This window comes from Salmo trutta, chromosome 2 (genome assembly GCF_901001165.1).
Source record: "Salmo trutta chromosome 2, fSalTru1.1, whole genome shotgun sequence".
NCBI classification, from domain to species: Eukaryota; Metazoa; Chordata; class Actinopteri; order Salmoniformes; family Salmonidae; genus Salmo; species Salmo trutta.
In genome coordinates this window covers 9,032,025-9,055,967 of record NC_042958.1, presented here as the reverse complement: position 1 = coordinate 9,055,967, position 23,943 = coordinate 9,032,025, and the positions used below count along the sequence as shown (strand labels likewise).

General features: G+C 41.1%; 1 protein-coding gene across 7 annotated transcripts in view; it reads left to right on the top strand.

Annotated features, from left to right (window-relative positions):
- Nucleotides 1-23,943, top strand: part of LOC115150149 (band 4.1-like protein 3) — a 94,322-nt gene that overhangs the window by 35,230 nt on the left and 35,149 nt on the right. For 4 of the 7 annotated variants that reach the window (XM_029693156.1, XM_029693122.1, XM_029693131.1 and 1 more), the window contains exons 9-17: nt 1,419-1,463; nt 3,939-4,091; nt 4,287-4,384; nt 4,636-4,811; nt 7,288-7,542; nt 9,421-9,671; nt 10,677-10,724; nt 10,915-10,950; nt 15,329-15,523. In XM_029693156.1, the coding sequence (XP_029549016.1) occupies nt 1,419-1,463; nt 3,939-4,091; nt 4,287-4,384; nt 4,636-4,811; nt 7,288-7,542; nt 9,421-9,671; nt 10,677-10,724; nt 10,915-10,950; nt 15,329-15,523 (1,257 nt within the window). The remainder of the gene's footprint in view (nt 1-1,418; nt 1,464-3,938; nt 4,092-4,286; nt 4,385-4,635; nt 4,812-7,287; nt 7,543-9,420; nt 9,672-10,676; nt 10,725-10,914; nt 10,951-15,328; nt 15,524-23,943) is intronic. The other 3 variants (XM_029693146.1, XM_029693141.1, XM_029693163.1) reach the window with 3 other exon arrangements.

Sequence of the window (23,943 nt, the reverse complement as noted above, 5' to 3'; positions counted from 1 at the left end):
AGTGCTAGCTGTGCCACTAGAGATTCTGGGTTTGAGTCCAGACTCTGTCGCAGCCGGCAATGACCGTGAGACCCATGGGGTGGCGCGCAAATGGCCCAGCGTCGTCTGGGTTAGGGGAGGGTTTGGCCGGCAGGGATGTCCTTTCCCATAATGCACTAGCGACTCCTGTGGCGGGCCGGGCGCAGTGCCCACTGACACGGTCGCCAGGTGTACGGTGTTTCCTCTGACACATTGGTGTGGCTGGCTTCCGGGTTAAGTGTGTCAAGAAGCAGTGTGGCTTGGTTGGGTTGTGTTTCAGAGGACGCACGGCTCTCGACCTTCGCCTATCTCGAGTCTGTACGGGAGTTGCAGCGGTGAGACAAGACTGTAACTACCAATTTCAGTCCTTCACAGCGTAGCAACTCCTGTGGCGGGCCGGGCGCAGTGCCCACTGACCCGGTCGCCAATTGTTTTCTTGGTGACTATGGTCCCAGCTGCCTTGAGATCAAGGCTACAAGATCCTCCCTCCCTTGTAGTTCTGGGCTGATTCCTCACCGTTCTCATGATCATTGCAACTCCACGAGGTGAGATCTTGCATGGAGCCCCAGGCCGAGGGAGATTGACAGTTCTTTTATTTCTTCCATTTGCGAATAATCGCACCAACTGTTGTCACCTTCTCACCAAGCTGCTTGGCGATGGTCTTGTAGCCCATTCCAGCCTTGTGTAGGTCTACAATCTTGTCCCTGACATCCTTGGAGAGCTCTTTGGTCTTGGCCATGGTGGAGAGTTTGGAATCTGATATATTGCTTCTGTGGACAGGTGTCTTTTATACAGTTAACAAACTGAGATTAGGAGCACTCCCTTTAAGAGTGTGCTCCTAATCTCAGCTCGTTACCCGTATAAAAGACACCTGGGAGCCAGAAATCTTTCTGATTGAGAGGGGGTCAAATACTTATTTCCCTCATTAAAATGCAAATCAATTTATAACATTTTTGACATGCGTTTTTCTTGATTTTTTGTTGTTGTTATTCTGTCTCTCACTGTTCAAGTAAACCTACCATTATAGACTGATCATTTCTTTGTCAGTGGGCAAACGTACAAAATCAGCAGGGGATCAAATACTTTTTTCCCTCCACTGTATATAGCCTGACCCAGCTATTGATTGGGTTATATCATCTGACGTCATGTGAACCAACGCAATGATGGAAAAACCATTCAAACCCAAAATGTTTCAGAACACCTCCTCACACCAAATGTGTAAGAGAGGAAGCATATTATTTTGTCTTGAAAAATAATAATAGTGAAATAATGACATGTCGCTAATGAGCTTAAGATTTTCATGAATAACCAAATAAGGGATGACACTGATAGCATGGAAACTCTCCCTCTGGTCAGAACAGCCTATGATTGTGTTTTCTTATTCTTACTGAATGGCCTAGTTGGTAGGAAGCCTGTTTGAGTGCTTGTCTCCAGCTAAGGGCGAGGTAAGGCTTGCATTTTGTTTGTGTGTATGTAGAGTTACATGTATGTTACATGTGTCCCTGTCTGAAAACCCCTGTCTTTGTGCATGACCATGGACTGTTAGAGTCCATCGTTTGGAGCTGTGGGTTGGCTCACCACAGTTTCGAGTTGACATTGTGGATGCCTGTAGTTGTAGTCTCTTAGGTGACTGTTGTGAGGTATAGGACATCCCCCCCCCCCACCCTTCATAGCCCCAGTGCTCATATCCACTCACAGGGAGTTGTGGACCCCCTCTGTGCCCCCATCTGCTCTGTGACACCCCGACTGTGTTGATCTGCAGACTTCAAGACCTTTTGGGGAAGGCCTCATCATCGTGATGTCATGTGACTAGTATCTGCCATCTTAGCCCCACATGGGCTACGTTCCAATATCCACACTAACATGCCACTTGAATGAAGCAATCAGGAATGCATTTCAGGTGGTATGCTAGTGTGAAAATTGGTACATGGCATTAGATTTTAGACAAGAGTAGATGTCACTGCAGTCATAGGCTTTGCCTCATGAGTGATAGACTCCTCCATCACCATTACATTCACTGGCCTTGCAATGCCATCATATTGCGGTGTACTTAGGTGTGCGAATGAAAGTTTAGTCAAAATGCCCCCTGCTGCATTGTAGACCTTCAGCATCTATGAAACTGGAACACAGTTCATAGTACAGCACAGCTGAACATACCTGAGTGTTGCTCGTTACTACCCTAAACTACACTGAACAAAAATATAAACGCTACGCAATGTTGTGGACAAATATGTTTACATCCCTGTTAGTCAGCAGTTCTCCTTTGCCAAGATATTCCATCCACCTGACAGGTGTGGCATATCACAAAGCAAATTAAACAGCATGATTTTTACACAGGTTCACCTTGTGCTGGGGACAAATCAAGGCCTCTCTAAAATGTGCACACAACACAATGCCACAGATGTCTCACATTTTGAGGGAGCGTGCAATTGGCATGCTGACTGCAGCAATGTCCAACAGAGCTGTTGCCAGATATTTTAATGTTCATTAAAATATCTGTGTGTGTGGGGGGTGGGGGGGTCATTCTGAATGGCTGGGCCTGGCTCCCATGGCTGCATCCCTGCCCAGTCATGTGAAATGTATAGATTAGGGCCTAATGAATTTCAGTTGACTGATTTCCTTCTATGAACTGTAACTCATTAAAATCTTTGAAAATTGTTGCATGTGGCGTTTATATTTTTGTTCAGTACACATTTACATAGCTAAGACAAGTGCATCAGTGTGCTCTGTAAATTGGCTTCAAAATCTGTGCTCCCCTCGTCTCCTTAACTTCATCTGCACTGATTGGAACGTGACAGGTAAAAACAATATGGTGGAAGATCATCATTAGACTGGCTTTCACCTGGTCACTTCTTTCAGATCAGTGCAATGAAGGAGAAGAGGCGAGGAGAGGACAGAATTTTTAGGCAGTTGAGAAAGAGCCCAAGACCTGCTCCTGGCTACAAAGCCAGACATATCACTAGTGAAAGTGGGAGCTGTGAAAATAGATAGTTTTAGGATAAATAATTGGTTTCTGTTAATCTAAGGCCATTTATTGTCTCTTGAGTTCTTGGTTTCGGTGAAATATGTCCGTCGACATTACAACAGCTCTCATGATGTTTTCATTTCATTAAAAAAAAATGACAAAGCTAATTTGAATCGGTCATTGAGAAATGCTTTGTAATTGGCTTGCTGTATTGCCAGTTGTCTTAGGCCGTCTATCTTCTTTGTAGGAGAAAGTGGTGGTGTCTGGATATTGTGAACCATTTTTTTTTTTTTTACAATCAAGAAACCTTTTTTAGCCTGGTTTTCAGTCTGTTTTGGCATTAGTCAACTACTTTCCTGTTATCATGTTCACATTTTATTTGTCACATGCACAAGTACAGTTAAATGCTGAACTTGCAAGCCCTACCCAACAGTGCATTATTCAATATTTTAAAAAGTATATAAAAAAACACTAATAAAAAACACGAGAAATAAGAAATTAAAGAGGAAGCTCTCTTATTTCTGCTTGGTATAGGAGTCTAGTAAAAAGTGGGAATTCTGTAGAACAGGACCGGTTAACGCCAGGCCTGAAGGGCCGAAACCCCTCTGGACTCTCTGGGTCAATTAGTAACATTCATCATTCAGTCAATTAACTACTAGGGAAACCAGGAGCACTTTGGCCCTTTAGGCATGGAGTTGACTAGCCCTGCAGACAGTAAACAGGACAACATCCAGTGGGTTGAGTCAAGCCCAAACTGACTGACACCCAGGCTACCTCAATGTGAAACTAGTTAGAGTACCAACATTCCCAAAACTTTCCCAAAGTTACCAGTTTTTTTTTTTATACCAGTTTGCAAAGGTTTCAGAAATTTTGCAATAAAGAATAAAATAAAAAATATAGTTTGAGTAGTGTCAAGTTGTTGACCACGGTGTGTGTTCCTGCCGGTCCTTCCCAGGATTCCGAGGGTGTTGAGATCATGTTGGGCGTGTGCTCTAGCGGTCTTCTGATCTACCGTGACCGCCTGCGCATCAACAGGTTCGCCTGGCCCAAGGTCCTCAAGATCTCCTATAAAAGGAATAATTTCTACATCAAAATACGCCCCGGAGAGGTAAGCATGTCAGCATGGCCCTCCTGACATGAAAGCACCTCACATGAAAGAAGTGTCCCTATCCTGTTTCATGTATGTAGAATGACATCACATAGAATGGCATCACATAGAATGACATTACATAGAATGGCATCACATAGAATGACATCACATAGAATGACGTGTGTGTTTTTTTTCTGTATGTTTTGTTGTCAGTTTGAGCAGTTTGAAAGCACCATCGGGTTCAAGCTCCCCAACCATAGGGCGGCCAAGAGACTATGGAAGGTCTGCGTGGAGCACCACACCTTTTTCAGGTGAGACCTGGGCCACCACCTCAACGTGTAGACATCTGCCGTTTCATTGGAGGGTTTTGAAAGTAAATGTATAGTTATTGTATATTGTCTTGGTTATCTTCACGCTGGGCTGGAGCAAAAGCCTGCATGCCTTGCTTCCCTCCAGGATCATTTGCCCATCCCTGCTGTAATAGTGTGGCTTTCTTGACCTCTAGGTAGATTCATGTCTCCTCCTTGTTCTCCTGACCTCACCATTCCTCTCTGTCCTCTAGGTTGGTGTCTCCAGAAACTCCCCCCAAGAAGTTCCTAAACCTGGGCTCTAAGTTCCGATACAGCGGGAGAACCCAGGCCCAGACGCGACGAGCCAGCTCCCAGATCGTCCGTCCGGCGCCCCGCTTCGAGCGCTCCACCAGCAAGCGCTACATTATGTCGCGCAGCCTGGACGGAGGTTCGTAGTTCCATCAACATTTCTCTTAGGAATGAAAGAGGATTGTGTCACATTTCTTCCCATAGAGTTTGTGTTGGGACAGTTAGCCTGAAAGCATTGAGTGTGCCACCATAAAGCTAGCTACAGGACATCAACCAAAAACGACTCAACCTAAATGAACAAGAAAATCGTGTTATCCTTGTCCCCCTCTGTCTCTATGTCCAGCCTATTTTGAAGTCACTATCTCTAAGCTGTTGAATTCAGCTGATAGGGTGTCAAGAGGGCAGTACATTTGAACATACATCTCAGGCACCAATCAATCAATGAACCCATCTGTCATAATGGCCATACCACTGCACGTCTGTCAGTGACGTCTGTCAGTCAATCACACTTGATTTGGTCTTCACAACCATTGACATTCACTCAGGTCCTCCCAGACCTGTCATTGACTTACAAGTGTCACTGGCGTGAATAGGGAATTGGTATTTGGTATACTTTCCCTTGAAATTCCCTGGAACGATGCGACAATGCAACTTTATATTCTCCGCAGAGCCATTTTGTTCACCATTTGTCTTGAATGTGGCCGTTTGCTTGATAGCTTCACCATTTCCCAGTCTACATGAAAGCTTAAGAGAACCTCCCTAAGCAGCCATGCTGTGAAGTCGCTAAAGCCTCAGTATGCCGCTCAGACTCATTACAGCTTGTAGCCATTGTTTTATCCTCGCTGCTCTGCACTCACATCGCCTTTTCATCCCCTCAAAGTAGCCAGGGCTGTCCCCCTCTCCCCGTCTTTATGAAGCAGTCCCAGACCACGGGTAATGTCCTTTAGATGGCTCATAGTGACAGCGGCTGTGTACGAAGAGGGAATTGATACTCGCCACAGGAATTTATCAGACGCCCCATTGTGTTGTTTTGACATCTTCGCTCGGCAACGCACCCTCTGCTTTTGTTCTCACCCGTTCTCCCCTGTTCCAACCCGTTCTCCCCTGTTCCCATCCATTCCCCCCTGTTCCCAACTGTTCTCCCCGTTCTCCCCTGTTCCAACCCGTTCTCCCCTGGTCCCACCCGTTCTCCCCTGGTCCCACCCGTTCTCCCCTGTTCCCACTTCTCCCCTGGTCCCACCCGTTCTCCCCTGGTCCCACTTCTCCCCTGGTCCCACCCGTTCTCCCCTGTTCCCACTTCTCCCCTGGTCCCACCCGTTCTCCCCTGGTCCCACCCGTTCTCCCCTGGTCCCACCCGTTCTCCCCTGGTCCCACCCGTTCTCCCCTGGTCCCACCCGTTCTCCCCTGTTCCCATCCATTCCCCCCTGTTCCCAACTGTTCTCCCCTGTTCCCATCCATTCCCCCCTGTTCCCAACTGTTCCCCCCTGTTCCCATCCATTCCCCCCCTGTTCCCAACTGTTCTCCCCTGTTCCCATCCATTCCCCCCTGTTCCCAACTGTTCCCCCCTGTTCCCATCCATTCCCCCCTGTTCCCAACTGTTCTCCCCTGTTCCCATCCATTCCCCCCTGTTCCCAACTGTTCCCCCCTGTTCCCATCCATTCCCCCCTGTTCCCAACTGTTCCCCCCTGTTCCCATCCATTCCCCCCTGTTCCCAACTGTTCTCCCCTGTTCCCATCCATTCCCCCCTGTTCCCAACTGTTCCCCCCTGTTCCCATCCATTCCCCCCTGTTCCCAACTGTTCTCCCCTGTTCCCATCCATTCCCCCCTGTTCCCAACTGTTCTCCCCTGTTCCCATCCATTCCCCCCTGTTCCCAACTGTTCTCCCCGTTCTCCCCTGTTCCAACCCGTTCTCCCCGTCCTCCCCTGTAAACCCCGGTTCTCCCCTGTTCGGCCCCGTTCACTGATTAATTGGAGAATAGTTTTTTTCTTTTTATTTATGCCCCCTCCAGAGCTCTGTGAGCCAGCTGTCTTTGTCTTGATTGCCGGCGTGGGCCGTCACTATCATATCAGAACTGTGGATGAAAACCGGTCCATTTGAATGGAAATGTTGTTGTAGCTGGCATCCCCAGCTGATGTCTCATCTCGGGGTGACGAGCTCTTTTGGCGGAATTTCACTAGCTAACTGATGTGGAAGAGAGACTGCCAGTTGGGTGTGGTGCCAAATGAATATGAGCCTCCTCGGGGCCCGTATTAGATTCAGACTCGTCATTATCATTGGACCGAAAAGGCAACATTGATATTTATGTCTCAACTCCTCATTGATGGGAGCCAGTTCAGTGTCTGACAGTTGGTTCTCCTCCCATCCGAAAGTGTATCTATTCTCTAGCACTGTAAGACTTAACTCCATCTCTTAGTCTGAGGCTTTCCACTGTGAACCAGACACAACCTACACATCCTTTAACATTAATGTATTCAAATCTATAGTCAATATCTCTACACGATTATAATATAAAACAACAATATTCTCTCAAGTGCTCAGCTGACTCCCTAATGCTCAGATTTGAATAATATTATGTCATCATGTTAATATTGAATTTCTATGCAATCCTCCTCAGCTCCGCAGAGTACACCCAAAAGGATTTCACCCAAAAGGATTTCACCCAAAAGGAGTTCACCCAATAGGAGTTCACCCAATAGGAGTACACCCAAAAGGAGTTCACCCAATAGGAGTTCACCCAATAGGAGTTCACCCAATAGGAGTTCACCCAATAGGAGTTCACCCAATAGGAGTTCACCCAAAAGGAATACCCCCCAGTCTGTATCCCCGAGAATTGAACCACCTGCTAGTTTTAACGGCGCTAAACCAACAGGTAGATATCATGCACTGTGTGTCTCTGTACGTGCTAACAGTAAATGTAGCCCCTGCTAGCTATGCCTGCTAGCTAATTATCACATTTCTGCTTCTTTCCTTTTCCTATTTTCGACGGGGGCCATTTTGTTTTGTATTTTGGGCCCTTGTTAGAGACTCCCCCCTCAGTGCTGACCAGGCTTGCATGCTCCCGTGCTGATTGGGGGGGCTCCCCGCCTAGCATGTGAATGCACCATGGCCTTCGCTTCACAGCTGTTCACTGTTCACTTGCAGAAACAAAAAACGCCTTGTGGTGTTAGCTTGGCCGCTATTGGCTAATGTGGCCCGTATCTATAAGGAGACTTGACAATTACTCACTTTTTCTCCCAGCTCGTAACATGGAGTCAGAGGGCTTTCTGTGCCGTCACAGATGTAGGGAGATGGTACAAGTTAACCTAGATACAGTTAAAATTGGTTAGGATATGTGTTTTTCTTGGCTGAATGATAGAATACAGCTTCTTAGCTGTGTTTGGGTCCACAACAGGGATGCAGTCCATTCTCTTATCTGTAACTGAGTCATAGCAACGTTGGAGCAGCCTTTTATTTGTCATTTAACAGCACATCCAAGATCTTTGAATTTCCTTTCTCGTTTAGACCCTGATGCAGTAGTTTTGGGATTGATATTTCAGTGTGTGAAAGGAGCCTTTAACAAGTAGTTTAAGCCTTTGATTTCCAGTCAATGGGGAAAATTCCAAAGCTGCGGTAAGTTAAAGAATGTTTGTAAGGCCTGCGTATAGAGGAGCTTAAACATGACAGGTTATCAGGGATTTAGCATTTCAGTCTAAGAAGATGTAAATAGAGAGCATTTATGATGAGAGTAGTCAGCCAATCAGAAAAACCTCTGCATGGAAACTGATAGCAAATCAGAAAACCCCTTTTCTCCTCATAAATGTGGACCCTGGTATTTCAGTAGTTGCTTACTGTTTTACCTGAAACTCTTGATGATATTGTTGTATAATATCATACTGCTGATAAGATTCTATGAGCAGCTACACTACATGATCTATATAAGACTAAAGTATGTGGACACCTGCTCGTCAAACATCTCATTCCAAAATCATGGGCATTAATATGGAGTTGGTCCCCCCTTTGCTGTTATAACTGCCGCCACTATTCTGGGAAGGCTTTCCACTAGATGTTGGAACATTGCTGCAGGGACTTGCTTCCATTCAGCCACGAGCATTAGTGAGGTCGGCAACTGATGTTGGGCGATTAGGCCTGGCTAGCAGTTGGCGTTCCAATTTATCTCAAAGGTGTTTGATGAGGTTGAGGTCAGGGCTCTGTGCAGGCCAGTCAAATTCTTCCACACCGATCTTGACAAACCATTTCTGTATGGACCTCGCTTGGTGCGCGGGGAATTGTCATGCTGAAACAGGACAGGGCCTTCCCCAGACTGTTGCCACAAAGTTGGAAGCACAGAATTGTCTAGAATATCATTGTATGCTGTGCTGGTGTCCACATACTTTTGTATATGAAATGCTCTGGGCTAGCGCTGTCATTTCAAACCACACAATGATTTCAGAATATTGCTTTAATTACAGATCATATCTGATAGAAAAGCTCTGATGTTGATAATATGTTATTATTTGTTATTATCAACAAGAATGGGATTGAATATCTCCTGTATCTCCTGAGTCAATGGCTGTGATGACTATGCTGATACAGACTGTAGCTCATTAGCATTACCTCTCCAACCCGCTGACCTGCAATATTGCCTCAGTTAAAGGAAAATGACAATTCCCTAAATGGAAAATGATCTGTGTGTGTGTATGTGTGTGTGGGTATGTGCGTGCTTGTGTCCGTGCGTGTGCGTGCATGTGCGTCTATGTGCATGCTTCAGAGATGGGCTCGGACCTATACGGAAGGGCGAAGGGCATCGCCATGAGCGACCTCATCACCACCGTGACACCGGAGAAAAAGGTGGAGGAGAGGAAGGCGGAGGAAGAGGTGGAAGTAGAGTTGGAAGTAGAGGTGGAGGTGGAGGTGGAGGTGGAGGTGGAAGTAGAGGTGGAGGTGGAGGAGGATGAGACCACGAAAGCCACTGAGATCTCTCTGCAAAGTCCAACCTCTCCCATTCGACACGACACCAAGGTATAGTTCTCCACACCCAATCAAATATATCTCTGTCCTTTGCCCACCCCTGAGAGCATTCTATAATAAATTCCTCTGAGTACCCAGATTCCACTCTGAAAATGACAGCTGTTTATTGCCCGAGCCAAGAGTAGAAAGTAGCTAGCGCCAGCCAGAGCAATTCTGTCAGACAGACTAGAGCCAGATGGCCTTTCTCCTTCTAGGGTAGCGAAGTAGCACAAATCTCATTGTCTGGGGATGCCGCCCTGTGCTTTCACGCTCTGCCACTCTCTCTATCAGGTAGGCAGGTCCCTGATAAGTCACTAATGGAGAACTGACCTGAACCTTCAGTACTCTGGCAGAGGGGCAACTTCAGATCAGTGCCAGAACACTCAGCGAAAGGCAGGGCCAGACTATTTGAAATGTACAAATAAAAATGACTTTTTTTCTAGTGAACAAATTGATGACAAGGAGCTTAACCTGAATGAACTTTGACAGATGTAATGTCTGTACTTACTAGTTACCTAGAATAAGGGTTCTTAGTAGAATCCAAAGGTCAAACTACTAACGTTAATTGCAATCGTGATGAACATTCATAAGGCGGGAGAGTGACCTCAAGCTGGTGGAGTCATCTGTAATGTATTTTAATGATATTATGTTGACATAGGTCATCTGAATATGTTTTAATGCATTTCCTGTTGTTTTGTTTTTTTTACCCCGAAAACAGTTTACTGTCACTACTTTGTTCAACCACTTTTGCTAATAGCTAATTTTAGGTTTACGTCATTTAGCAGACGCTCTTATCCAGAGTGACTTACAAATTGGTGCATTCACCTTATGATATCCTGTGGATCAACCACTTTACAATAGTACATCTATATCTTTTTTTTTGGGGGGGGGGGTTAGAAGGATTACTTTTTAGGATGACCTAATGTTTAGGTAAATATGAGTTCTGGGAAATGCTATACTCAACCCTAACAGCCCTGGTTCTCTTTCTCCTCATGCTGTTGTGTTACTACTAAACAGACTGAACTGACTGACACTGGTGTTGATGGTGAACTGACAGCCACGGAGGTTTGTAACATGGGTAGTCACTAGTCACCTCAACTATCATCTCCTCTTGTAGAAATCTTACGTTCTTTGGTTTCATATTTCTATTTCAACAATATCTGATGTTATTTGATAGTTCCTCTCGTAAGCTATAACGTGTGTTGTATTCCGGTTTTGATATCAAATTCCCTCTCTGTGCTTCCCATGCTACCAGTCGGACCAGGAGGATGAGTCCGAGTTAAAGACACAGGTATACTAACTAAAGTATGGCACCTTAACACACATTACCACTCATTTCATCCATAGCTGGTCAAACGACCATTTCACCCACAGCCTGTGAACCTGGGATTCAAAATCACTGAAGGCTGCACAATCAACAGCTGCAATCTACGAGGAGATATAGATTTGACATGTAAAAAAATCTGACGGACTGTCATTTTCTTTCCAGAACAGTCTCATAAGATGAATAAAGCGGGAGAATGTGTTTGTCAGACATAGTGTGCTGATGTTAGAGGTTGGTATTGTATGGAGCAGCAGGCTAGTGCATGATGGGGACTTTTGCTCAAGGACTTGGTTTGGACAGTAACAGTGGATTTACCATTTTTTATGTCATCAACATGAGGCGTTTGTAACAGGTAGTTGTTATAACAGACAACAGGTAGTTGTTATAACAGACAACAGGTAGTTGTTATAACAGACAGCATGAGGGGTTTGTAACAGGTAGTTGTTATAACAGACAGTATGAGGGGTTTGTAACAGGTAGTTGTTATAACAGACAACAGGTAGTTGTTATAACAGACAGCATGAGGGGTTTGTAACAGGTAGTTGTTATAACAGACAACAGGTAGTTGTTATAACAGACAACAGGTAGTTGTTATAACAGACAGCATGAGGGGTTTGTAACAGGTAGTTGTTATAACAGACAACAGGTAGTTGTTATAACAGACAGCATGAGGCGTTTGTAACAGGTAGTTGTTATAACAGACAACAGGTAGTTGTTATAACAGACAACAGGTAGTTGTTATAACAGACAACAGGTAGTTGTTATAACAGACAACATGAGGCGTTTGTAACAGGTAGTTGTTATAACAGACAACATGAGGGGTTTGTAACAGGTAGTTGTTATAACAGACAACAGGTAGTTGTTATAACAGACAACAGGTAGTTGTTATAACAGACAACATGAGGCGTTTGTAACAGGTAGTTGTTATAACAGACAACAGGTAGTTGTTATAACAGACAACAGGTAGTTGTTATAACAGACAACATGAGGGGTTTGTAACAGGTAGTTGTTATAACAGACAACAGGTAGTTGTTATAACAGACAGCATGAGGCGTTTGTAACAGGTAGTTGTTATAACAGACAACAGGTAGTTGTTATAACAGACAACAGGTAGTTGTTATAACAGACAACAGGTAGTTGTTATAACAGACAGCATGATGGGTTTGTAACAGGTAGTTGTTATAACAGACAACAGGTAGTTGTTATAACAGACAACATGAGGGGTTTGTAACAGGTAGTTGTTATAACAGACAACAGGTAGTTGTTATAACAGACAGCATGAGGGGTTTGTAACAGGTAGTTGTTATAACAGACAACATGAGGGGTTTGTAACAGGTAGTTGTTATAACAGACAACATGAGGGGTTTGTAACAGGTAGTTGTTATAACAGACAGCATGAGGGGTTTGTAACAGGTAGTTGTTATAACAGACAACAGGTAGTTGTTATAACAGACAACATGAGGGGTTTGTAACAGGTAGTTGTTATAACAGACAGCATGAGGGGTTTGTAACAGGTAGTTGTTATAACAGACAACAGGTAGTTGTTATAACAGACAACAGGTAGTTGTTATAACAGACAACAGGTAGTTGTTATAACAGACAACATGAGGGGTTTGTAACAGGTAGTTGTTATAACAGACAACAGGTAGTTGTTATAACAGACAGCATGAGGGGTTTGTAACAGGTAGTTGTTATAACAGACAACAGGTAGTTGTTATAACAGACAGCATGAGGCGTTTGTAACAGGTAGTTGTTATAACAGACAACAGGTAGTTGTTATAACAGACAACAGGTAGTTGTTATAACAGACAAGATGAGGCGTTTGTAACAGGTAGTTGTTATAACAGACAACAGGTAGTTGTTATAACAGACAGCATGAGGGGTTTGTAACAGGTAGTTGTTATAACAGACAAGATGAGGCGTTTGTAACAGGCAGTTTTTACTAATGATGATAACATATTGTTTTGAACTAATGTTGTCTGATGTTTATTCACTAACATGCTTACTTTTATTTGGGGATTTTGTTTTATTGATGTAATACATACTGTCTTAACTGCATACGCCAGGTGGAAGTTATTGCTAGATAGACAGTAAGAGGATGTTGAGTTCTATTGATGTCTATGAATGCTTTCTTAAAAAGGGGCAAATCCTAACTTCCATTTAGTCGTGCATTGATGTCAATGGGAGACTAAGTGAAAATGTTACTTAAGTGAAAGTTAGGATTCGCCCGCAAAATGCAGATAAATCATTAGAGAAGAGAGGCCTGTTTCGGATAGATTATGACGTTATATATTCAGCTCATTATACTGCAGCTGTGAACATAATACAAACATGCATCAAAGTAAAGGACATTACATTCGTCAGTCTGTCACCACGCCGATACTTAGCCATGCTACTTGAATAGCAGCACACAAGCTGCGCTCACAAAGATTCAGATGTGTAATTTGTCTCACAAAACACAGTTGATTTTCTATTGCATTCACTATCGCATTCATTTGTTGGTTTTTAGCTCGCGTTTTAGCGTCCAGTGGCATTCTTGTTTTCCATGGAATTTTATTTTCAGTATTTTTTTTATTCACGGACATAAAACATATTGCACAATCTTAAACAACATGACACAACACTGCTATATTGACTTGACATCCATACACATGTAACATTTAAACCCTAACAGTTACTAACCCTAACAGTAACTAACCCTAACAGTAACTAACCCTAACAGTTACTAACCCTAACAGTTACTAACCCTAACAGTAACTAACCCTAACAGTAACTAACCCTAATGGTTACTAACGGTAACTAACCCTAACAGTAACTAACCCTAACAGTAACTAACCCTAACAGTAACTAACCCTAATGGTTACTAACGGTAACTAACCCTAACAGTAACTAACCCTAACAGTAACTAACCCTAATGGTTACTAACCCTAACAGTAACTAACCCTAACAGTAACTAACCCTAACAGTAACTAACCCTAACAGTAACTAACCCTAACAGTTACTAACCCTAACAGTAACTAACCCTAACAGTAACTAACCCTAACGGTTACTAACCCTAACAGTAACTAACCCTAACAGTAACTAACCCTAACAGTAACTAACCCTAACAGTAACTAACCCTAACGGTTACTAACCCTAACAGTAACTAACCCTAACAGTAACTAACCCTAACAGTAACTAACCCTAACAGTTACTAACCTTAACAGTAACTAACCCTAACAGTAACTAACCCTAACAGTAACTAACCCTAACAGTAACTAACCCTAACAGTAACTAACCCTAACGGTTACTAACCCTAACAGTAACTAACCCTAACAGTAACTAACCCTAACAGTAACTAACCCTAATAGTAACTAACCCTAACAGTAACTAACCCTAACAGTAACTAACCCTAACAGTTACTAACCCTAACAGTTACTAACCCTAACAGTAACTAACCCTAACAGTAACTAACCCTAATGGTTACTAACCCTAACAGTAACTAACCCTAACAGTAACTAACCCTAACAGTAACTAACCCTAACAGTAACTAACCCTAATGGTTACTAACCCTAACAGTAACTAACCCTAACAGTAACTAACCCTAACAGTAACTAACCCTAACAGTTACTAACCCTAACAGTAACTAACCCTAACAGTAACTAACCCTAACAGTAACTAACCCTAATGGTTACTAACCCTAACAGTAACTAACCCTAACAGTAACTAACCCTAACAGTTACTAACCCTAACAGTAACTAACCCTAACAGTAACTAACCCTAACAGTAACTAACCCTAACAGTTACTAACCCTAACAGTAACTAACCCTAACAGTAACTAACCCTAACAGTAACTAACCCTAACAGTAACTAACCCTAATGGTTACTAACCCTAACAGTAACTAACCCTAACAGTAACTAACCCTAACAGTAACTAACCCTAACGGTTACTAACCCTAACAGTAACTAACCCTAACGGTTACTAACCCTAACAGTAACTAACGCTAACAGTAACTAACCCTAACAGTAACTAACCCTAACAGTAACTAACCCTAACAGTAACTAACCCTAATGGTTACTAACCCTAACAGTAACTAACCCCAACGGTAACTAACCCTAACGGTAACTAACCCTAACGGTAACTAACCCTAACAGTAACTAACCCTAACAGTAACTAACCCTAATGGTTACTAACAGTAACTAACCCTAACGGTTACTAACCCTAACAGTAACTAACCCTAACAGTAACTAACCCTAACAGTAACTAACCCTAATAGTAACTAACCCTAACAGTAACTAACCCTAACAGTAACTAACCCTAACAGTAGTGTATCATTATGAGTAAGATTCTCTTCCTGCTCCTCAGGACACAGTGGGCACGCCGGAGGAGCTGTTGAAACACACGACCAACATCAGTGAGCTCAAGAGGTCGTTCCTGGAGACGGGCGCTGACTCGGCTGGCCTTACCGAATGGGAGAAGAGGCTGTCCTCGTCCCCCCTGCGCTCGCCGCGTCTCGACGAGGCCCCCATGATCGAACCCCTGGAACTCGACGAGGTACCGGTAAGTTCACTGTTAAATCAGAGAGGGACTGAATGGAGAGAGAGAGAGAGAGAGACAGGGGGACATCCACGTACCTTTTAGAGACCCCTCCATTTTTTATAAAACATTTAGTAGAACCTCACTGGGTGGAAACATCAACATTAGAAATCTAGTGGCATCTAATCCAGCGATGGCCATTGTGCAGGTTTTTGTTCCATTCCTGCTCTAACACCTGATTCTACTAATCAGCTGCTCATTAGCTCCTTGATAAGCGGAATCAGGGGATGTACATACACAACCCTGATCTAAAGAGAAATAACATATTCACTTTTGATAGGCCTTGATTTGAAAGTTGAGATGTGTCTGCTACAGTGTGAGAAGATGGAGATGTGTCTGCTACAGTGTGAGGAGATGGAGATGTGTCTGCTACAGTGTAAGAAGATGGAGATGTGTCTGCTACAGTGTGAGGAGATGGAGATGTGTCTGCTACAGTGTGAGAAGATGGAGAGGTGTCTGCTACAGTGTGAGAAGATGGATATGTGTCTGCTACAGTGTGAGAAGATGGAGATGTGTCTGCTACAGTGTGAGAAGATGGAGATGTGTCTGCTGCAGAGTGAGAAGACGGAGATGTGTCTGCTGCAGTGTGAGGAGACGGAGATGTGTCTGCTGCAGTGTGAGAAGATGGATGTGTCTGCTACAGTGTGAGAAGATGGAGATGTGTCTGCTGCAGAGTGAGAAGACGGAGATGTGTCTGCTGCAGTGTGAGAAGACGGAGATGTGTCTGCTGCAGTGTGAGGAGACGGAGATGTGTCTGCTGCAGTGTGAGCTCAGGTTGTTTAGGGGGAAAGAGATGAATGAGATCCTTCCTCTCCATGTCAAGTCTCTGGAGACTGGGGCCTCTACCGCCTCCCTTTGAAAATCTGCTCAGGTGGAGGACGGTGCTTAACACCCAGCTACAGGAGATAGAAGAACAGCTGTTATGAAAGAATCGCTGCCTCATTATAACATTTGACACCTACCTTTCTTCTCCAGTGCTGTTTTCAAATAGTTACCAAGCATCAACCTGTTTTTCAATGGAAGTTAAGCCACGGTAAAAGGAAGTAATTCCGATGAGGCTCCTTGACTAAGTGGAGACGTGTAAGCTACAGTATCCAACCATTGAACTAAGCAGAGACGTGTAAGCTACAGTATCCAACCATTGAAAAGTAGATAAAAGAAGCGAGCGTTGAAAGGAGCAGGGGACAATTAACAGTGGGACATCAGAATAGGGCTTGATTGATTTGTAGCAGCCTGGCCAGTGAACGAGTAATACATCCTTGTGCTGTAACCTTGCCAAACGGAGGTGGGAGGGAGAGACAGAAGGAAGCCATTGGAAACATCCTTCTCGGCTAAGCATTTTAGTGCACTAAGATATATATATATATATATATATATATATATATATATATATATATATATATATATATATATATATATGGAGAGGCATGCAGGGACTTCAAAAGAGAGAGGGGATTAGGGAGAAGAAACCCTGCTCCCCTTTGCATAGTGTGTGTGTGTGTGTGTGTGTGTGTGTGTGTGTGTGTGTGTGTGTGTGTGTGTGTGTGTGTGTGTGTGTGTGTGTGTGTGTGTGTGTGTGTGTGTGTGTGTGTGTGTGTGTGTGTGGGAACATCAAGCAGTCGGGAGAATGGCAATGATGATGTAACCAGGGAAAGGAGATATTTTATTCATTAATGTAGCAGCGACGGCATATTTCGGCCAGTATTTATTTTTATGACTGTTGGGATGTGGTTAAATTAAGTGTGGAAAGGAGACAGTTTACCACTCAGCCGAGTCTTGCTACCTTGTTTCATTCTTTAGTTGTGAGTTACTGGAAGAAGAGGGACTGTGTCTGCACTCTGTAGAGAATGACTCTTAAATTCAGAGCCATATGTCCGATATCAACCACACAGTGTGACTACGTTTGGAGAGATGCTATAGTCCTGTAGTCACACGCTGGTGAAATCTCAGATCACACACTCTGATTAAACACAATGAGTAAATATCACACACACTCTGATCAAACACAATGAGTAAATATCACACACACTCTGATCAAACACAATGAGTAAATATCACACACACTCTGATCAAACACAATGAGTAAATATCACACACACTCTGATCAAACACAATGAGTAAATATCACACACTCTGATCAAACACAATGAGTAAATATCACACACTCTGATCAAACACAATGAGTAAATATCACACACTCTGATCAAACACAATGAGTAAATATCACACACTCTGATCAAACACAATGAGTAAATATCACACACTCTGATCAAACACAATGAGTAAATATCACACACTCTGATCAAACACAGTGAGTAAATATCACACTCTCTGATCAAACACAATGAGTAAATATCACACACTCTGATCAAACACAATGAGTAAATATCACACACACTCTTATCAAACACAATTGAGTAAATATCACACACTCTGATCAAACACAATGAGTAAATATCACACACACTCTGATCAAACACAATGAGTAAATATCACACACTCTGATCAAACACAATGAGTAAATATCACACACACTGATCAAACACAATGAGTAAATATCACACACTCTGATCAAACACAATGAGTAAATATCACACTCTCTGATCAAACACAATGAGTAAATATCACACACACTCTGATCAAACACAATGAGTAAATATCACACACTCTGATCAAACACAATGAGTAAATATCACACTGTCTGATCCAACACAATGAGTAAATATCACACACTCTGATCAAACACAATGAGTAAATATCACACACTCTGATCAAACACAATGAGTAAATATCACACACTCTGATCAAACACAATGAGTAAATATCACACACACTCTTATCAAACACAATGAGTAAATATCACACACTCTGATCAAACACAATGAGTAAATATCACACACACTCTTATCAAACACAATTGAGTAAATATCACACACTCTGATCAAACACAATGAGTAAATATCACACACACTCTGATCAAACACAATGAGTAAATATCACACACTCTGATCAAACACAATGAGTAAATATCACACACACTGATCAAACACAATGAGTAAATATCACACACTCTGATCAAACACAATGAGTAAATATCACACTCTCTGATCAAACACAATGAGTAAATATCACACACACTCTTATCAAACACAATGAGTAAATATCACACACTCTGATCAAACACAATGAGTAAATATCACACTGTCTGATCAAACACAATGAGTAAATATAACACACTCTGATCAAACACAATGAGTAAATATCACACACACTCTTATCAAACACAATGAGTAAATATCACACACTCTGATCAAACACAATGAGTAAATATCACACACACTCTGATCAAACACAATGAGTAAATATCACACACACTGATCAAACACAATGAGTAAATATCACACACTCTGATCAAACACAATGAGTAAATATCACACACTCTGATCAAACACAATGAGTAAATATCACACACACTCTGATCAAACACAATGAGTAAATATCACACACTCTGATCAAACACAATGAGTAAATATCACACACTCTGATCAAACACAATGAGTAAATATCACACACACTGATCAAACACAATGAGTAAATATCACACACACTGATCAAACACAATGAGTAAATATCACACACTCTGATCAAACACAATGAGTAAATATCACACACTCTGATCAAACACAATGAGTAAATATCACACACTCTGATCAAACACAAGGAGTAAATATCACACACACTCTTATCAAACACAATTGAGTAAATATCACACACTCTTATCAAACACAATGAGTAAATATCACACACTCTGATCAAACACAATGAGTAAATATCACACACTCTGATCAAACACAATGAGTAAATTCCACACACTCTGATCAAACAAAATGAGTAAATATCACACACTCTGATCAAACACAATGAGTAAATATCACACACTCTGATCAAACACACTGAGTAAATATCACACACTCTGATCAAACACAATGAGTAAATATCACACACACTCTTATCAAACACAATGAGTAAATATCACACACTCTGATCAAACACAATCAGTAAATATCACACACACTGATCAAACACAATGAGTAAATATCACACACTCTGATCAAACACAATGAGTAAATATCACACTCTCTGATCAAACACAATGAGTAAATATCACACTGTCTGATCCAACACAATGAGTAAATATCACACACTCTGATCAAACACAATGAGTAAATATCACACACACTCTTATCAAACACAATGAGTAAATATCACACACACTCTTATCAAACACAATGAGTAAATATCACACATTCTGATCAAACACAATGAGTAAATATCACACACACTCTGATCAAACACAATGAGTAAATATCACACACTCTGATCAAACACAATGAGTAAATATCACACACTCTGATCAAACACAATGAGTAAATATCACACTGTCTGATCAAACACAATGAGTAAATATCACACACACTGATCAAACACAATGAGTAAATATCCCACACTCTGATCAAACACAATGAGTAAATATCACACTCTCTGATCAAACACAATGAGTAAATATCACACACACTCTGATCAAACACAATGAGTAAATATCACACACTCTGATCAAACACAATGAGTAAATATCACACTGTCTGATCAAACACAATGAGTAAATATCACACACACTCTTATCAAACACAATTGAGTAAATATCACACACTCTTATCAAACACAATGAGTAAATATCACACACTCTGATCAAACACAATGAGTAAATATCACACACTCTGATCAAACACAATGAGTAAATATCACACACTCTGATCAAACACAATGAGTAAATATCACACACACTCTTATCAAACACAATTGAATAAATATCACACACTCTTATCAAACACAATGAGTAAATATCGCACACTCTGATCAAACACAATGAGTAAATATCACACACTCTTATCAAACACAATGAGTAAATATCACACACTCTGATCAAACACAATGAGTAAATATCCCACACTCTGATCAAACACAATGAGTAAATATCACACACTCTGATCAAACACAATGAGTAAATATCACACACTCTGATCAAACACAATGAGTAAATATCACACACACTGATCAAACACAATGAGTAAATTCCACACACTCTGATCAAACACAATGAGTAAATATCACACACTCTTATCAAACACAATGAGTAAATATCACACACTGATCAAACACAAGGAGTAAATATCACACACTCTGATCAAACACAATGTGTAAATATCACACACACTCTTATCAAACACAATGAGTAAATATCACACACTCTGATCAAACACAATCAGTAAATATCACACACTCTGATCAAACACAATGAGTAAATATCACACACTGTGATCAAACACAATGAGTAAATATCACACTCTCTGATCAAACACAATGAGTAAATATCACACTGTCTGATCCAACACAATGAGTAAATATCACACACTCTGATCAAACACAATGAGTAAATATCACACACTCTGATCAAACACAATGAGTAAATATCACACACACTCTTATCAAACACAATGAGTAAATATCACACATTCTGATCAAACACAATGAGTAAATATCACACACACTCTGATCAAACACAATGAGTAAATATCACACACTCTGATCAAACACAATGAGTAAATATCACACACTCTGATCAAACACAATGAGTAAATATCACACTGTCTGATCAAACACAATGAGTAAATATCACACACACTGATCAAACACAATGAGTAAATATCCCACACTCTGATCAAACACAATGAGTAAATATCACACTCTCTGATCAAACACAATGAGTAAATATCACACACACTCTGATCAAACACAATGAGGAAAATATCACACACTCTGATCAAAACACAATGAGTAAATATCACACTGTCTGATCAAAACACAATGAGTAAATATCACACACACTCTTATCAAACACAATTGAGTAAATATCACACACTCTTATCAAACACAATGAGTAAATATCACACACTCTGATCAAACACAATTGAGTAAATATCACACACTCTGATCAACACAATGAGTAAATATCACACACTCTGATCAAACACAATGAGTAAATATCACACACACTCTTATCAAACACAATTGAGTAAATATCACACACTCTTATCAAACACAATGAGTAAATATCGCACACTCTGATCAAACACAATGAGTAAATATCACACACTCTTATCAAACACAATGAGTAAATATCACACACACTCTGATCAAACACAATGAGTAATATCCACAACTCTGATTCAAACACAATGAGTAAATATCACACACTCTGATCAAACGCAATGAGTAAATATCACAACACTCTGATCAAACACAATGAGTAAATATCGACCCCCCCACCACCCCCACTCTGATCAAACAATGAGTAATATCAGCACACTCTTATCAAAACACAATGAGTAAATATCACACACTCTGATCAACAAACACAATTGAGTAAAATATCCCACATCGCTGATCAAACACAATAGAGTAAAAATACACACACTCTGAGCAAACACAAATGAGTAAATATCACACACGCTGGATTCAAACACAATGAGTAAATATCACACACACTCTTAATCAAACACAATGAGTAATAATCACACTCTCTGTTCAAACACATTGAGTAAATACACACACACTCTTAGCAAACACAATTGAGTAAAAATATCAACACACTCTTATCAAACACAATGAGTAAATATCGCACACTCTGATCAAACACAATGAGTAAATATCACACACTCTTATCAAACACAATGCGTAAATATCACACACCTCTGATCAAACACATATGAGTAAATATCACACACTCTGATCAAACACAATGAGTAAATATCACACACACTCTTATCAAACACAATGAGTAAATATCACACATTCTGATCAAACACAATGAGTAAATATCACACACACTCTGATCAACAAATGAGTAAATATCCACACACTCTGATCAAACACAATGAGTAAATATCACACACTCTGATCAAACACAATGAGTAAATATCACACTGTCTGATCAAACACAATGAGTAAAATATCACACACACTGATCAAACACAATGAGTAAATATCCCACACTCTGATCAAACACAATGAGTAAATATCACACTCTCTTGATCAAACACAATGAGAAAATATCACACACACTCTGATCAAACACAATGACGAAATAATCACACACTCTGATCAAACACAATGAGTAAAAATACACACGTCTGATCAAACACAATGAGTAAATATCACACACACTCTTATCAAACACAATTGAGTAATATCACACACTCTTATCAACACAATGAGTAATATCACACACTCTGATCAAACACAATGAGTAAATATCACACACTCTGATCAAACACAATGATTAAATATCACACACTCTGATCAACACAATGAGTAAATATACACACACACTCTTATCAAACACAATTGAGTAAATATCACACACTCTTATCAAACACAATGAGTAATATCGCACCACTCTGATCAACACAATGAGTAAATATCACACACTTATCAAAACACAATGAGTAAATATCACACACTCTGATCAAACACAATGAGTAAATATCCACACTCTGATCAAACACAATGAGTAAATATCACACACTCTGATCAACACAATGAGAATATCACACCACTCTGATCAAACACAATGAGTAAATATCACACTCTGATCAAACACAGTGAGTAAATAGTCACACACTCTGATCAAACACAAGTGAGTAAAATATCACACACCTCTGATCAAAACACAATGAGTAAAATAGCACACACACAGCTGATCAAACACAATGAGTAAATAGCACAAACTCTGATCAAACACAATGAGTAAATATCACAGCACTAGCTGATCAAACACAATGAGTAAATATCACACACACTCTGATCAAAACACAAGGAGGTAACATATCAAACAGCACTCTGATCAAACAGAATGAGTAAAATATCACGACACTCTGATCAAACAAAACACAATGAGTAAATAATCACACACTCTGATCATACACAATGAGTAAATATCACAGACACTTGATCAAAACACAGTGAGTAAATATCACACGACTCTGATCAAACACAATGAGTAATATAACACACTCTGATCAAACACAATGAGTAATATCACACACACTCTTATCACACACAATGAGTAAATATCACACACTTGATCAACACAATGAGTAAATATCACACACCCTCTGATCAAACACAATGAGTAAATATCACCACACCTGATCAAACACAATGAGTAAGATCACACACACTGATCAAACACAATGAGTAAATATCACACTCTCTGATCAAACACAATGAGTAAATATCACACACTCTCTGATCAACAATGAGTA